General features: G+C 39.8%; 1 protein-coding gene across 6 annotated transcripts; it reads right to left on the minus strand.

Moving 5' to 3' along the window:
* Window positions 1–629: 629 nt before the first annotated feature.
* CLGN (calmegin) lies at window positions 630–17,623 on the minus strand. 6 transcript variants are annotated; one of them, XM_015861057.2, is made up of 15 exons: window positions 17,493–17,623; window positions 15,582–15,760; window positions 14,124–14,194; window positions 12,837–12,895; window positions 11,963–12,104; window positions 11,081–11,162; window positions 10,123–10,315; window positions 9,823–10,012; window positions 9,017–9,130; window positions 8,295–8,451; window positions 7,681–7,896; window positions 6,064–6,183; window positions 5,732–5,882; window positions 2,686–2,798; window positions 630–1,535 (listed from the first exon to the last, which is right to left on the minus strand). In XM_015861057.2, exons 2-15 carry the CDS (start codon window positions 15,741–15,743, stop codon window positions 1,455–1,457), a joined length of 1,851 nt encoding a protein of 616 aa, XP_015716543.1. In that variant the 5' UTR covers window positions 15,744–15,760; window positions 17,493–17,623; the 3' UTR covers window positions 630–1,454. The 6 variants fall into 6 exon arrangements, with proteins under 6 accessions (XP_015716543.1, XP_015716542.1, XP_015716541.1 ...); XM_015861056.2 differs by lacking the exon at window positions 17,493–17,623 and adding an exon at window positions 17,306–17,405 and having other exon boundaries at window positions 2,686–2,795; window positions 5,741–5,882; XM_015861055.2 differs by lacking the exon at window positions 17,493–17,623 and adding an exon at window positions 17,306–17,405 and having other exon boundaries at window positions 5,741–5,882.
* Window positions 17,624–17,692: the final 69 nt, after the last annotated feature.

Raw genomic sequence — 17,692 nt, forward strand, 5'->3', positions numbered from 1 at the left:
CCTGCATTCTCAAAGCTAAAGCCTGCCAGTCTCCACACGGGTTAATTTTAAGAGAGACTACACACATACTTTGCTAGACATTAGACAGGAAATCACAATGTTGCAAGTATCAACAGAAGGGTTCCCTTTTTGCTTCATTCCCCCCCCCCCCCCCCCGCCCCATCTAGAGCCTCAAATCCCTTAAGCTCTCATCTTTTTCCCCTAGTTCCTAGCATAGACTAGACCCAATAAACAGATGGGCAGGAGAATGTCTTCACCCGCAGGTTCCAGGTAACAGTAGTCAGTAAGAAAAGAGAGAGATTTGGTCTTAACAAAGTCAGTATCGTTGCATACAGCACCTCAGCTATGGCCTCGTAAGGCAATTTTACCTGGTAAGTAAGTGGCTGTTTATAACAAAGTGAGGTGCAAGCAAAGACACTGATGCTCATATCCAAGGCTGCTAAGCGGCAGCAGGATTCCAAAAGCTGCAGATCCACTGGTTTGTTTTAATATACAGTTGAACTTCAGAAGTTTCTCTCATGATATGCAGTTTATTTAAACTATATTAAAAGAAAGCCCAGGTACTCACATCTGTAAAAAGAAAAATATCCATCAAAATTCTTACCTATATTAATAAATTTCACGTTAAACAAGAATTATTCAATATTTTTAATACACAATGTACACTCAGCAAATGTCCTATAAACAAAATATTTGCCGTTCTGGCTTGAAACATGAGAGCTATAAAAGACTGAAAAAATCCATACATCACTTCTGTAGGTTTGATACCTGCATTGAAAAGCAAAAGAAATCACATCAATTAACCACTTGTTCTCTGAGTATTCGGTTTTCAACTCTCTCTTAAAAATAAATGACTATAACCAATGTTTAAAGTGAACAGGTGACAACTCCGTAACAGCATCAACTAAAATAAATAATTTACAAGGAAAAGAACGTTGCTAGCACTAAATGATCGTACAAAACCAATTATTGCATTTAGCTCTGCACAGAAAAAATACCATCTCTCTCAACATGAACTGTAAATGCTTCATCTGTACTGCAGCTCTTTGAGCTCAAATGTCTGAACGTTGAACGTTGTGCTAGAGCTGCAAAAATATTTATCCATGTTCTTAAAAATATCTAGAGTAAAATTTCTCATCTCTAATATTGATTTCTAAGAATCTTCAAATCTTAAGAATCTGCTTTTAAAAATCCATTGGCCAACTTGCACTTTCACTTTTATTCTAAATGTGAAACATTACGTAACTCCTCACAGATAGTATTTCCTCCCAGAAAAAAAGGGCATCAAGGAAGCTTGGGAAGGTTAAAAGAGGTTTGGGAATTAAGAGAGGTTAAGTAGCAACCAGTCCTATTTTTCTCTTCACATCTCAGGAACCTGCACGCTGTCAAGCCCCTTGCAGCGGCATGTCATAAGTTACTACTGTTTAGAGCTAGAAATACTAGCTGCAAAGAATTCAGTCCTTTTGTACTCTTCTTTTGCGCACTGACTTCAGTGGACCATCCCCAGAGCTTGCAGTTTCATCAGCTACTGTCATCTGAAGGAAAAAAAGGAAAATCAGCATTAACATTATTGAGCAACGTGCATTTCATTCTTCAAACTTGTTATCTATTCCTCCCTCCCCCCAGATCATATTATCGCTCAATACAAAACTTAATGAATAGATTTTTTTCCATGCAATATCACACTAATGATAAATAAGGTAATGTATAAACATGATTTTACAAGGGGAAAAGGTTTTAAATTGAGGGAGGGAAGATTTAGGTTGGACATCAGGGGGAAGTTCTTTAGTAAGAGAGTGATGAGGTGCTGGAACAGGCTGCCAACAGAGGTTGTGGATGCCCTGTCCCTGGGGGTGTTCAAGGCCAGGTTGGATGGGGTCCTGGGCAGCCTGGTCTAGTGTTAGAAATGGAGGTTGGAGCTTGATGATCCTTGAGGTTCCCTTCCATTCTACGAAAGGCCGTTCTATGATAATACGATCAAGTGAGTATAAGGCTTTATCTTCTGAATTCAGAAGAAGGACAGACCATCTAAACTAACATCAGAAATTTGTTCATTCCTCATGTACTCACTAGTTTAAAAGCAAAGCCTTTTAATTAATTTAGCAAATTCCTTCAAGTGTATATTATGCTAACTTTCATTTCCACTTCTTATGCAAGAAGTATTTAAAACATTGTTACTTGTCTTGGAGAGCTACAAACAGAACAGCCTGTTAAATCAGATGTCTGTTCTTGTCACTGGAGAAGCACTTGGCTTACTGAGGCTCCATTCCCAGCCAACGCCTTGTTTTTCACTTTCCCACATCTCCTAATGGAAGCACCTGATTCAGAAGGTGCAGTTCCCAGAAGGTGGCACTACCGAACTGAGGACATGGCACGCATGCAATCTCCAAAGTAGGTCACTAGCTAAGTGGTGGTAGAAACTCGGGCACCCTGAAAATACCTAGGTAAGTGCAAGACATAACCTCTCCATATTCCATTACACAATATCAGTCATATGTTCGGCTCCTCTTACTACTTTCACAAAGAAAAGGTTAATGGGTTCATCAGACGCTGCATTCCTAGGCAAATGTACAAGAAGAGCAAGCTTCTAGCAAAAAGGAGAATCGAGAAAGGGATAATTAGTGAAGAATTTCTGCTAAAGCAATGTGAACTCATACAAGGCACAGTTTCACAGAGGAAACTCACCTCATCTTCTGAGCCAGATTTATTTGACTTATCGCCTTCTTCTTGACTTTCATCTGCATCTTCGTTGTCTTCATCATCAATATCTTCCTCTTCCCCATATTTACTCTCATCTACTGCAGGAGAAATCAGTTTTTACTTTGTAAACAGAACTATATTAGAAATACACTACAGTTACACGTATGTTAAGATTTTCCTAGCCAATTTCAGTTCCAGAATGAACTGCTTGTTTACAATAATATATAAGCTGAACAAAGCAGAGCCTTCTACCTTCTCAGTGAAGTTGTAGTTTACTGTAGTTTAGTGCATTACCGTACTAAAATAAAGAGAGCAGTGAATGCATAAGTACTCTCTGGCTACTCTCTGATCATCAGACAGGTTACCCTTCTGGGGTATCTCTCGCTATTCCATACATTCTGTGAAGGAAACCATGCACCCAAACTGCTTCAGTTTCCACTTAGGGCCTCAGAACTTACAAGCTTGCACTCCCATGCCTGCATTTTAGATATCTATATTCAATACAGGAATTCAGACCCCAATCACACCATGATGTATTAAAAAAATCACTTAAACTTGACAAGTCTTTTACTTCAAACTGTGATCTTGAAGTGAGATTTCCAGGAACTGATTATCTATTGCTAAGATTTCTATTAAAGAGTAAACAAGAAATAAACATCCGTATCTGACAGAAAGGAAATAAGTGGACAACTGTTCATAACTACCCCAAACATTGCTCAATTCTACTCCTGCCATGTGATGCCTGAGCTCATAATCACTGCTTCACCATAAAAATAAAAGAAGACATTAACAGTTTAGCTCAGTAGTGCCCAAACAAAAGCATACAGACACCAAAAACCTTTGTCCACAACATACTGACAAACTGAGCCAAGCAATTCAGTGCAACTGGTTGAAGTCTAAGAGTTTTCCCAACTGTATCCATACCTCATACCTATCTACACTAATCTGTCTCAATTATTGTTATCAAAAGGAGAAGTACAACCACAAAGCTGGAGGTTATAGTTTAAGAGAAATGTTGACAAACGATTTGTTCTAAAAATAAACTCTTGTAAGAAAAGCATAGCAAAAATGTACAAAACCTCCGCTCAGATTTTGATCAAGTAATGTAAGTCCCAAGCCAGTGCCATTCAAGATGTCAGCAATTCCTGCTCGCTGGAGCCAAAGAAATCTACAAGTGTTTCTGAAACTTGCTATTGTGCCACACTTCTGAACTTCCCACAATAAAATGCAGCTCTGAAGTCATTCAGTGCTTCACAGTTCAAAAACAAGTTACCTTTAACTCCAGAAAACAAAGTAGATAATGACTACAAAGGAATTGCAGAAATGATTAGGATCCAAAGGAAATGATTAGTAGAAAACATTGATGACTACAGATACCCTGTGTTAAGAAACTGTACAGACAACTCCCATACATACCTGGCATCTACCTACTTAAAGTTCTACCACTGGCAATGAGACGGACTAAAAAAAAGAGAAGAGTGATCACTTTCAAGTCCTAGCCCAAACTATTTCCTTTTCCATTACCTGAAGGAAGAGACTTCCTTCCCATCTTATTTGTACCCTCTATAAACACTCTCTTTGCCTCCTACAGTTCTCTCCGTAGCAGAATCATACGAAAACAGAAGACAGTCTATGATTTCAATACGAAGAGGCAAAAGATAGATGCAAAGAGAGGTAGGATTTCAACCTGCAAATGTAAAAGGTAGCAGGAAGGCTAAGGGAAGCAAGCAACTCTTTTTGAAGAAAGAAAAACTCAGTCATGCAATGGCTAAGTATAATTTTTTCATCTTTGAAACCTGGAATGTACTTGAAAATCTTACAGTCATAGTTAGCTTTTTCATAACTTGAAAAGCTTAGAAAGCCACCTACGTTTATTCTGCTCCGTGTTTAGTTTAGTAATCAGAAGTAAAGGTATAAAATGGAGCCTAATCTTGAAATATCTGGAACAGCTAGTAAAAAAGAAAAGGTAAGGCAGATGAATTAAGTTTGGTGTAGCAAAGTATTATGCCCAAGTACTCTATGCATGGGAACACTGATGGAAAGTTAAATGTTAATTCATACATCCAAAAGCCATCAACTCTTGTGGCTGGTAGTACAGAGACAGACAAAAATGATAAAGTTCTGGCTAGCAATAAAAGAAGATGTCATTACTAACAAAAACAAAACAAAAACAACAAAAAACCAAAACCAGCACTAATGTCTGCTTAATTTCTGACTTTTGAGGCCAGTCATTTGACACTTGCTTTGCTCTTACAAGAAGTAAGAGACAGAACCCCCTGCAGTATGCAGCTAAGGATTTTCTCATAGGAGTCAAAATAATGCACTGTGAGTTACATGATTCTCTTTTTACTTGTAGGCTGACGGAAATGCTATCACAGCATCAAAGCCATAGTGGAGTAGTTCTCCATGCAAGATGATTATGTTAATCCTTGAATGCCAAAGTGCATCTCAACCTACTGATTTCTCCCATGGAATAGCAGAGCATCTCTCTGTGGGCTGGCACTGCATTCCTAGAAAGCACTATCAAACAAGCAGCTGATTTCAGTATCCACAAATCCAGTATATATTCAGACTTCCTCAACAGTTACTAAAACCAGTGGGTTTGAGTAGTTTGGGGTACAGTGCTCCCACAGATGTATAAGTAAACAGTTATGTTAAAGACTTAGAGCTATTCCAGACACATTTTAAAGACAGCATGATTGTAACCATTAGAGGGTACAGATAACTGAACCACCCAAAAAGTGTCCAATATATGAGATATTTAGTAGAGAGAAAATATGTTTGTGAACAAGGATGCATAAGACTTAAAGCAATTTACTGAAAGTGAAGAAATACTGAATGGAATACTGCTTTTTCCTAGTATTTATCAAAACATACTCACTATGGCATGCTAATTGCTGAAAAGATAAAGAAGGCTGAGAGCACGGCAGATTTTGTATACTCTAAGATAACTGGCTGCAATTATTGCAATACAGTCCATGACTTAGTTTTTTCCATGCTTTTACATTTATCCAACTATGAAGTGACTTACTCATCTTACCATCTTCACCAATATCTTCGTTGTCTTTTTCTTCTAAATCTATTTCATCATCTTCTAACTCTTCTCTTCTTTGTTTTACTTCTCCCTTTGTAAATGGCATAGACACATCTGTTTTTTTCAAGTTGAAATCTTCATCTGTTTTCTAAAACAAATTAGAAACCAATTTATTTAAACTCAGATTAAGAATTAAACACAACTATCACTAGGAGCTAACTAATATCAGTGGCACAGTAAGAGAGCATACTGTTGTACAAATACAAGGAGTTTTAAATGAAGTATTAAGAAAGACAGAAGAAGAAAAATGCATTAAAAATTTCTCTAACCTTTGCCGGCCAGCAGAACAACACACATAGACCAACAGGCAGAGCTAAAGTCAAGATATAGAGAACCCAGAGCCATGGATGGTCTTCTGCAGCAGTCACCAGTTGACTAAACATTCCAGGCTATGTTAAAAAAATAAATAAAATTGCATTTATATCCCTTTCAACACTTAGATAAGCTTATAAAATGTATATATTTTAATATTCACACCACGCAAAGAAAATCCTTCAAGTTTGAGCAACCTCATGTTTTCCATTCTCCCCAGCTTTTTTACTCTTTCCCCATACTGTGCCAACACAACCAATAGTTCCCAAAGCATCAAGAACCTCAGAGGAACAGCCAGCCACTTGAAGAACAACATCTTGCTCTCTCTGTACTGCCACTTTGCTTCCTCTGATAGCCAATTAATCAGACAGTCAGCTGCCTTCCAGCCCAGTTCTTACTTATGGAGTAGTAGGAGGTAGGCAAGTCTTGGTTCAGTTAGACTCTGGGAAGGGGACATCAGCAACCAAGGTAGAAAGCTACAGGGGCAGCGTAGCAAAGGGACTTCAGAATTACCTTCTGCTGTTGTATGTGCAAATACAGATGTAACTCCAGACATAGAAACAAATATTTGAAATGTGCAAGGCTGTGAAACAAGGGGGCTTTCCTAAATTGCACGGACAGTCTGTTGCTACTTTCTCATCCTTTCTGCAAGAAATAGCACCTGCCAGAGACTGACCATACTTACACAGCCAATCCATCATTTCTTTCATATACCCACAGGTCTGCCTTCATCCCCCAAAGTAAATACAGGGCTGTCAGAACAAACCACTCATGAAAGTGGAACAGGCTTCCTAAAAAAAAAATAAAAATGATGCCCTATGCCTGTCAGTATTCAAGAGACAATTTCAACAATGCCACTTAAAATCCTGTATGGCCCTAAAGAAGTCAAATAGCCACGCTCTGAATAATCTTTGAATGGTTCATTCCAACTGAAGTACTCCCTCTCAACTGCAGTCAGCAAAGGCAGCCACTAGAGGGGCTCACGTTCCCATCTATTAGGTCAAATTCATTCTATGACACAGGGAAGAGATCTAGAAAAACTGGTGACTGGCCAACTGTAGTAAACAAAACATGGATGTATACACACAAACAGAAGAACAGATGCAGCTCCATAAACACGCACATGTTATTGTCAGAGTTGCATAACATAAGATCCAAGCAGACAGAGACATAATTTACTAAACACAAAAATACATGACTATTAACCACTTTTTATGATAGGAGAGCACATCAGAAGCACATAAAAAGAAGTTAAGTCAAAAGTGACAAGTTTTAAGTATATAAAGAGGCCTGGTTGCAAATAAATCAGCTTCCATCTGCTGACAGGCACTGAATTGTAGTACCACCATTAATAGTGGAAGGTGCATCAACTACAATGAAATGTTGCTACATTTCTTGTAAGATACTTGAGTAAAATGTTGTACCCTTTTAATTTCAGTCCAGTATTGATCAGGGAAATATCATAGCTATTCTGTAAGATTATCAATCACAGAATAATTATATTACAGAAAATTATTCCAACAGAACTCCTTCCTTGCTACTTCTGGTTATCAAGAATATAATAAAATTGATACCTCATTAGCACTTGCTACTAATTTCTTCAAGCCCCAACCGTCTGCTGCCCAACGATCAGCGACTTCTTTTTCTGAGCATATTATGAAGTTATCAAAGTAGATATCAGATGTCATAGACCAGAGTTCTAAACCAATAGCACTGATAGGTGTCATCTCAAATGGGTGAGGATCTTCAAAATAGTCTGGGTTAGGTATTTTCCGAGGACTCCAGATTCCCTTTTATGGGGAAAGAAAAACATGTAATAATATTATCTATACCACAAAAATAAACATAAAAAAACCCACTCACAACAAAACAGGAAAATACATTTTAATGCAATTAAGACTTTCTGATTATTTCAACTACATGATTTAAAAAGCAAAGGGTAAGCCTCTGAACTTCAGGAAAACAGACCTGGAAACAACCTATGGAATTTTGGCAGATAGGTCTCAGATTTTTGGCTTAGGACAGACAGATTTCTCTTAAATTCAAACCTTTTTCCTCCATATTGGGTTATAGTAGTAAGTGACCATATCAGGTTCAGTATGAAGGGCCAGACATATGTACTAATTTTACTTTTCTGCTTGGTTGAGCTCCACATCTCTTAAATAATAACCTACAATATTGCTAGTACCTGATAATTAGGATTAACTATCATAGGTGCTTTCCATTTTCCTTTATACTTGGGGTTGTTCTTCATGGGACGCACCCACAGTCCACAACCAGGTGCAGTTGCACACTTTGGATTGGGGACCTGAGGAGCTTCCCACTCCCCATCCATTTCTTCATCCCTACAGAAAGAAAGGTACAAATAACCAATTGCAGGTTGGTCTGATCAGAACACTAACATTCAGTATAACTTGGGATCCGTATGTATTTTGCTGTAACAACCTCAGAATTTGGCTAAAGTTCAGTGGGCTGATCTAACTGCAATGTACATTTTCCAGAGGACTGAATGCTTTAAGGCCACACATTCGTAACTACTAGAGCATGGTTAAATGCAATCATACTCCTACGTCTGCAGGCAGCTTGCATCATTTCCATATAACATGCTTTAGGACTACTACATGACTTCAAGCATCAGCTTCAACTGCTTTGCTGCTTATCCCCATGGTAGGTTCTTTCAAATAGCTCCTTACTGTTTACAGCTCTTCAGAATACAAGGCAATTATTGACACTTGCATATTTTTCTAAAGGTAGCCTCACAAATCAACAAATATTCAGCCACACTTGTTATGTTCCAACTTAATATGGCAGAGACAGTGGGACTGGGATAAATTCTAATTTACTCAATGTGCCAGAGAACAAGCTTAGCTACAAAGCACATTAACAGATCCACGTGTATTAAATTCTTACCAGTCCTTCGGCTTTTTTGCATTGGGGTCCGGAACATACTGTGGTTCATAATCAAGCCATCCTTCGGGCTTAACAGCATCAAGATCTTCTATTTTAGAAGGCTCATCTTCATCCCTTCAATTACAGACTACTGTTAGGAAATACATCAGCTCGACTCTGAACCAATGTTCTGTTCAGAGGACTGTAACTGGTATGGAGGGGATAATATTCAAGGGCACAACATAGTTAGATGTGCCTATAATGAGAATTAGGTACCTACTTCTCCGTTTATAAACATTTAAACTATAGATTTCAAGGCACTTGTTAGCCCAGAAATAGCTGTCATGGACTGGCAGGTGCGTCAATCAGGTCTCTCCTTAAAATGTTTCCTTTGTTTAAGCTGCTATATGAACAGTACTTCAGGAAGAAGGAAGTATATGTACAACATCTGACCTAGCAGTGGCAACCCTGCCCACAGCAGGGGTGTTGGAACTAGATGGTCTTTCCATCCCTTCCAACCCAATCCACTCTATGACTCTACTAGTAGTGGAAAAACACTCTTCCTAATCCTTCAACTACGGTGATCTTAGTTACAAATTGCATCAACAGAAAGTTCAAATCAGGAAAAGTCAAGATTTTACTTCTTTCCTTAAAAGATGATCAGATCCTCACACTCCCACTTCAGTTACATTTTTTCAACTGTTAGTATTTGTAAAACATATCCCAACTGTTGAGAGCAAGAAAAACAACAAAATAAAGCCAAGCAAATATTATAAAGCAATAACCTGCATACAAAATGTTTTCTACAGATGAAGCTTTCTCCTTACCAGTCATCTGGTTTGACAGCGTTGGGATCAGGTATTTTTTGTCTCTCATCCCAGTCCTCAGGCTTCTTATCAGCAGGATCATCTATTTCTTTGGGAGGGTTTATTGGAGGAATCATATCCTCCAGAAGACTTCCCTTACTGATGACTGATTGGTCGATCAGCATTTCAAACGTATCATCTGGTTTCAGCACTACATTGAAGGAATTTACATTAAAGATCAATTAATCTTTAATTAATTAATTAATTAAATTAGAAGAGATTTTAAAAAATTAGTTTAAACTTGTAAAAACTAAACAATACCAAGAGTGTATAGGTGTGTCTTCTTGTCCAGATAGAACTTCTTTAGGTCCACATCGGGACGTTTTGCATGTTTTTCATCATATTCTCCAGTTTTAGGATTCTTATGCCTGATGATAAAGTGTAGTTTGTAATCTTCACCACATTTATCTGGTCCAAACATAATAGTATAAGGCGTTTTGTCAAAAAAGAATTCCTGTAGAAGTAAAAAAGTTAAGCATGTGTCAAACTGTACATTTTATCAAGTCATTTGGAGTACTGCATTTCCAAGCTATTGTGGCATATATACAACACAGTTACATTTTTCTAAGAGGTGTTTGACGTGGCCTCTATTCTAACACTGAAAACTGGCAGGGTAAATCATGAAAAGAATTTAACAGATGTTATGAGTTGCTGAAACAGCCTAACTACAGAGATCACTGAAGCCTCCTCAGACAAGATGAATGGGCTTACTAAGTCCTTACCCTTACACTAAGTTGAAATGCCTGCCACAAATCAAAACAGCCACACATACTCTTCTGTACATGTTACACTAAAAGATGGAAGAGAAACAGTTTCTGTTCTTCACAGCCATTTATATTTCAATAAAAATGAAAAACAAGGTATTATTACCCAGCATTTTAGCACTGCTTTCTTGCTCCACAGTAAATAATAATAAGCAATTCTTAAAATAACAGCTTGTTTTCTTCAGAGCATCCTGCATTCAGCTGGTCCAAAATTTCAGTTGTTGTTTTCTTTTTTTTTCCTTTAACTATATAATTTATCTACTTGGAATGCACAGTACCAAGCTATGTTTTTAAGCAACCGCTTGAAGGAAGACCACTTGATTTCTGCAAGTTATCTTCCTGTGAGATACATTCTACGGCAGATGTATTGTCTGCGATGGATCTGTATGTTTATTTAACTTTAAATATGCTAATTCCTCAAATGAACAATTGATAGCAAATGTAAAGGGGCATACCAGATCCAAGTCATCCGTACTGGAGAGAAGTTTAATATACGCACCACCACAGTCAATGCCGCCTTGAAAATTCACTTCGTATCTAGGCAAAGAGCAAATTAAAAGACACATTCCTCATATCAAACATAAATAATCTTCCTATCTGCAGTTCTAATTACAAACACATTAAAATCATGTATGAGTTGCTTTATTTTTTTTATTAGGTGCTACTGTCAAAATATCCCGATGTGACTTTAAGGTTTTTAGTTTCCACACAGACACATTAGCAACCTCAGCCAAAAAATATTTACAGTAGTAATTGCTATAGTTTTTATAGTCTATATATATAGTTTAGTTTCTATAGTCTATATATATAGTTTAGTTTCTATAGTACAGAAAAGTTTCAAACTTGTGTTGACCTGGAGGTTTAGTGGCCCTGCCTGCGGCAGGGGGTTGGAATGTGATGATCATCCGAGTCCTTCCAACCCAGGCCTTTCTGTCATTCTATGACAGTGAGGCAGAAAGAGTTCTAGGAATTTGATTCTCTCTTTGAAACTGCCAATACAGCACTTTTAGCTAGAGGGATCCAAATTGTTGTAGTTGAGTTACACAAAAATACTCTGCAAGTGTAAAAGCAGCGTACTCAAATCACGAGTTAAACCTTCATTTAAAACAAAAAATTAATTAAAATATAATATAAAATGGTAACTTACCACCAAAATATTTCTAGAGTTTGAATATAACTTCTTACACTTGAACTACAATTTTACTTGCTAATTATCATTCGTACTTACAGCTCTGGCTATGTCAGTCAGTGATATGCAAAAGGATTTGCATGACTTCATAGACTTAAAGACTTGAAGCACAGTAGATATCAAGCACAGAATCTGAGGGAATACTTACTGAACAATCAATGGATTTTTATCAAAAATAAATGTCTTTGTTAGCATAGCTGATATTGCGTGATGCTTTGCAGCCGATTTTAGCACTAATCCTTTGTCTCCAGGTACTGTGTTTTCTTTCAGCTCTTCTACTTCCCATCTTCCTAAAAGAAAGAAAGAAACAAACAACAACTATGCGATCTCCGGGAAAACAAAAAATGTTTTTCTTCAAGCAGGCTATCCATTTTGCTAATTTCCATCTCTAAGAACTAGACATAAGTAAATCCTTTGAAGAGACATTATAGCCTTGTGGCAAAGAGAAGAGTTCACAGCATATAAGACTAATTGCCAAAGTAGGGAAGAAGTCTTGACATTCGATGTCAAAGTTAGAAGTTTAATAACAACCATCCAATAGAGCACTGATAATTCTTCTTTGGATAGAAGTGATTATATAGGACCCTATACTTCCCCAAGCTTTAACTGCTCTGCAGCACTACAATACAAAAAGAATGTTAATGGCACACACATTTGATGCTCACATCTTACTATCAGATCACCAATACAGCATTTCAACCAGTACTTCTCAGCAATTAGAAACCACTAGAATTCTAATTCACAGTAAAGCCAATAAAATAACAACATCCCCAGGTCAGAAGATCTAAGATCTATCTAACCCAGTATTTGGGCTCAGACAACAAGGAGAGAAGAAAGCTTAAGGAAAAAAACCTGAAAGTAATAGAGCCAGAAGTTACAATAACAAGAAATAACAAGCTTCTGCTTTTAAGTAGGTTTCTGAAGGTAAGTACAGCACAACAGGTATACAGCATGAAGGAGAGGTATTTCACACAAAGCAACAGATCAAACATGCAGCAAAAGTAAACATTAAAAGCACTAACCATCATATTTAGCAATGTTGTCATCTGTGTCTTCTTTCTTGGCTTCAGACAACACCCAGCTAAAACAAGAAGCATTCAAGTCACTTAACTACCTATACAAAGTTGTACTATTTAACAAGCGCAGGATAAACAGACTGAGCTTCTACCAAGCGAACTTGTAACATGGATTTCAATGGTCAGCATCATGGAACTTGGTGTAATTTAAAGAATGGGAACAGGAAAGTTACAAGTTTAATACGACACTCATTTTGAGACACTTCCAAAGGATCTAAATGAATGTACAATTACACCCTGAAAAAAACACATTCACTCCAAATAAACTTGGGTTTTAGCTGTGACCTGAGGCTGACAGAATTTAATACTAGAGGCATATAATGTAAAAAAAAAAAAAAAAAAAAGTGAATAACAATGCCAAAATAAGACATCTCTGCAAGTCATGCAATGACTTTCAAGGCCTGGTCTACAAAGAGCTACTCTATGCTGATGCAATTTCATAGAATCATAGGAAGGCCTGGGTTGAAAAGGACTTCAAAGATGATGTAGTTTCAAACCCCCCCGCTATGTGCGGGGTCACCAAACACTAGACCAGGCTGCCTGGTCTTGAATGCCTCCAGGGGTGGGGCATCCACAGCCTCCTCGGGCAACCTGTTCCAGTGCGTCACCACCCTCTGACTGAAAAACATCCTTCTAATACCTAACCTAAACCTCCCCATCTCAGTTCAAAACCATTCCCCCTAATTTCTCCCATTTTTCTCCTTTCTTGAGGAAAGATGGGCAATATGTTGATTACTTTTTCATACTGTAGTTTCATACACTCAGCACAAAAATTGCAGTAGTTTTATCACTCCTAGCAAGGAATACAATCCAGCAGTAGCCTTTATCATCGTATAACATGTTACTTCTATGTTTATTATGTACGGCTCAAGTAAAAAGGCAAAAACATTGTATTCTAAAGCTTCAGATATGAGATGTAGTGGGAAAACAATACTCTCAGAGATCAGGATTGAAATAAATGGTATTTCAGCAGTTAAGTTTTTGCATTTTCTAATTGAGGGATACCAATAACACATTCTGTCTTTAAAAACCAAACACCTCTTTTTCCCCCAACATTATCAAAGCTTTCATCATAAAACAAAGTACACTAACAGTACCAGCTGATCGGAGCAGCTCCTACTAAAGACATTTCTACTGAGAAATTCCTAGGAGGAAAGTGAATAGAAAGTAAGTACTGATGCTGTAAGTTAAATGGCTGAAATTACAAGTTCAGAACTGGAAGGTGCAGCTTACCCAGTCAATGCTCCATCAAAGGTTTCTGCAAAATAAACATCTCCAGTTGGCTTCGGAGTCCGGTACACAACCTAAAAGACATTTACAGATATGTGCTCTAACTACAGTTTTTCAACTGAAATACACTACCATGTGCTACGATACTTATCGGTGCTTATAAATAGATAAAGTGCCAGAGTGAAGTGGATGGAGCCAGGCTCTTTTCAGTGTAATCCAGTAATGTGGCAAGGGGAAATGCACCAAGAGGAACACAGGAAATTCTATACAAATATGAAAAAAGCCTCTTTATGTTGAGGGTGACAGAGCCCTACAACAGTCTGTCCACAGAGCTCGTGGAGTCTCCTTCTCTAGAGGTAGACAAGACCCACCTGGATGCTTTTCTGTGCAACCTGCTGTAAGGAACCTGCTCTAGCAGTTGGATTTGATGATCTCCAGAGATCCCCTGTGGTTCTATAATTATACATCCCAAACCAGCCCATGCAGACAGAACACCACTGTTGCATTTAACTAAATAAAATATGCTTCCCCCCAGGCCCACCTCATTTCTATGGTTTGGGCAAATATCCTCTAAAGTGAGCAATTTCCTGTCTGCCAAGTATCTGTGTGATGTGGAGATCAAGAGCCGCCAAGTGCATCAAGACACTGGGCAAGGGCTTTTAAAGCAGCAGAGTCCGTCCACTTCATTCCTAGGACTGTGTTAATGATGGCAGAAGAGGCTGCTAGGTTGGTTTTAGACTCACTTTCAGATAGCAGAAAAAAAAAACTTTCCCCAGATTTTTGAAAAAAAAGGGCAAGGAATTGATCTAATCTAAAACTATCAATAAGACAAAGCTGTTTTCTGCTTTCTTTTCTAGTAAAGAAAGGGCTGACAATAGCAGGACACGGGGAAATGGTTTTAAGTTAAAAGAGGGAAGATTTAGGTTGGATGTTAGGGGGAAGTTCTTTACTAGGAGAGTGGTTAGGTCCCGGAACAGGCTGCCCAGGGAGGTTGTGGATGCCCCGTCCTTGGAGGTGTTCAAGACCAGGTTGGACAGGGCCCTGGGCAACCTGATCTAGTAAATGCCTATGTTTGGTTGCCCTGCTAGGCAGGGGGGTTGGAACTACATGATCCTTGAGGTCCCTTCCAACCCGGGTGATTCTGTGACACATAAGGCTACAGGGCGTATTATCAAGGAGGGCTTCGGATGAGAGGCCCCATACCTAGACTGAAGGACCAGCAAGACCTTCAAGACTATCCACTGGCAGGTAGGAGATCCAATTTTGCACTTCAGCATAGCAGGGTCATTAAATCACTCACAGTGACTGAAAAATTCAGACTGGTGCATTTGACAACCACTGAATTGGCAGCCGTACGTTAACTTGTTCTTTTTGAAGTCATTTGTGAACCAACTCGTCTCTTAGTATAACTATGTAACTTAAAATTACACAAGCTTTAATTAAAGACATCTATGGCCTTACCCCTAAGGAAGATTCTTCTTTGTCGACATCAGCTTGTTGAGACTCTTCGTCAAAATCCTCCACTTCAACATCTGCACCCAGAACTCCTCCATCTTCAATCTCTGCAGTTACTGAGCTAATTACCAGGAGACCCAACCACAGCCAGTCCCACTGGGAATGCATTCTGGTCACCTGAAGAACTGAAAGGTTTAAACTGTAAGCACTGTTGTGGGGATATTATTGCATTAGCTCAATTTTAGTCCAAGTCTTTATCTACTAGAGAAATAACATGAAAATCCTAAGAAACGAGGAACGTGAAGTATTGACAACCTCCTGTTCTTTTGGCCACCACTGCTCACGTTAAATATTCTGCCCCTGAGATGCTTTCTGTGCCTCAGGGAGCAGCCAGCCATGGAAGAGGGAGCACAGTTCCCCAGTGACCACTCATTCATCACTACAAACCCTAAATATCACAGCAACCTGAGACAGCAATTAGTTCTGGAAATCAAAGCCCCTTTTTTCCCCTCCCTGGCTTTATCAGATTCACCAAGCAATGCAAACAGTGGAAGCATAATGACAATTGTTTCATGTTCAATTTATCAACCTGCTAGTTCTATCAAGCAGCACAAATAGAGATCGGTACCAAGGCAAAACAAACAAACAGAACACCCACATTCCTATATGGTTGTCCAGAAAGAAAACTTATTCTTTTTTGCCTTATTCCTGCTAAGATCTGTTCACTTCATATTGTCTGCACCGATTACATCTACAGCCCAAGTGCCATAGATATAACCTACAAACTCATGCCAACATGCCAACTAAGTCATAAAAGCTTCACTTCTTAGGGCAGACTTGTACTTTACCCAGATCTACATTATGTTACCATTCTTCCCCCTTATTCCTGCACTATTCTATTCCATTCTTTGATGCTTTCCTCTCCTGTCCCAAACGTGACCATTATGTCTTTTCCTAGTTTCCTCAGAACTACCCACATCACCATGCAAAATCTTTAAACTAAACCTAATAGCTTCTGGTCTTCAAATAGCATACAAATAATAAGAAAGTTCACCGGATTCTGAAGATTAATTAACATGTAATGACCTACAAAAATCACACCTGTAAGTTTAAGCTGTTTTTGCATATCTTGGTCACTCTTCACCATGGGAACATGAGTATCTACAGCACATCCATGTACCAGAAGAGACCTATGAGCCTGCAGCACTGCTGTAAGGCAAGCCCTTGGGAATGGCAATTGTACTGCAACAGCAGCACGACATTACATCTCAAGTAATAAGCTGCTACTTGCGGGACACAGACTAGACAGCAATGCAATGGGAGAAAAAAAAACAGCGAGAAGAAACGTTCTGAGCAGCGTTTCCCACTGAGGGCAGGGAGGAGAGGCCCTTCCCACCTCAGCTACCTGATGCCTGCAGGGCAAGTCAATGCAGTAGGACCTCTCCATCGGCTTTTACGGAGCTATTCTACACGTGCCACCAGACTAACGGCTTTGTTAGATTCCCCTCGGAGCAGCGCTACAACAGAGCGGTCTGTCAGCCGAGCAGCACCTTACACCGGAGGAGGGACACACATTGCCCACCGAGCCCAGCGCTCCGGCAGGCATTACAGCAGCACCGGGGCTTCTCCTGTCACCACCCGCGGCAATGACACGGGCAGGCTCCATGCTCCCTCCCACCCGTAACCACGGAGCTACGTGGCTCCGCTCCGCCCGCACAACACCCGCACACCACAATTCCCAGCGACAAGGCGCCGTGACCGCGCTGCTCCTCCGTAACGGCCGGTGTCCCGGCAGCCCCGCCCCCTTTCCAACATGGCCGCCGCTCCCCCCGCCCCACTTATAAAACAGGGGACGCGCCGGCCTCACGCCGCCATCCGGCCCCGCGTTCCCATCCCCACGGCGGGGGGATCCATTACCGGCGGCCGGATCCGCTGCTCGCCCCGCCGCCACTAACGCGGCCCCGGCTGCCGGCGCATCTCTAGCCGCGCACGCGCCGGTGAGCGCAGGGCGGCGGGCGCTGAGGAGCAGGTGCCCGGCAGGAGCCGCCCTGCCCAACCCGAGCGCCAATCACCACCCGCACGAGCTCCAAGGGAGGGACGGGGCGGGCGCGGAGCTG

The sequence above is a fragment of the Coturnix japonica genome, chromosome 4 (assembly GCF_001577835.2).
Source record: "Coturnix japonica isolate 7356 chromosome 4, Coturnix japonica 2.1, whole genome shotgun sequence".
Lineage (NCBI taxonomy): Eukaryota > Metazoa > Chordata > Aves > Galliformes > Phasianidae > Coturnix > Coturnix japonica.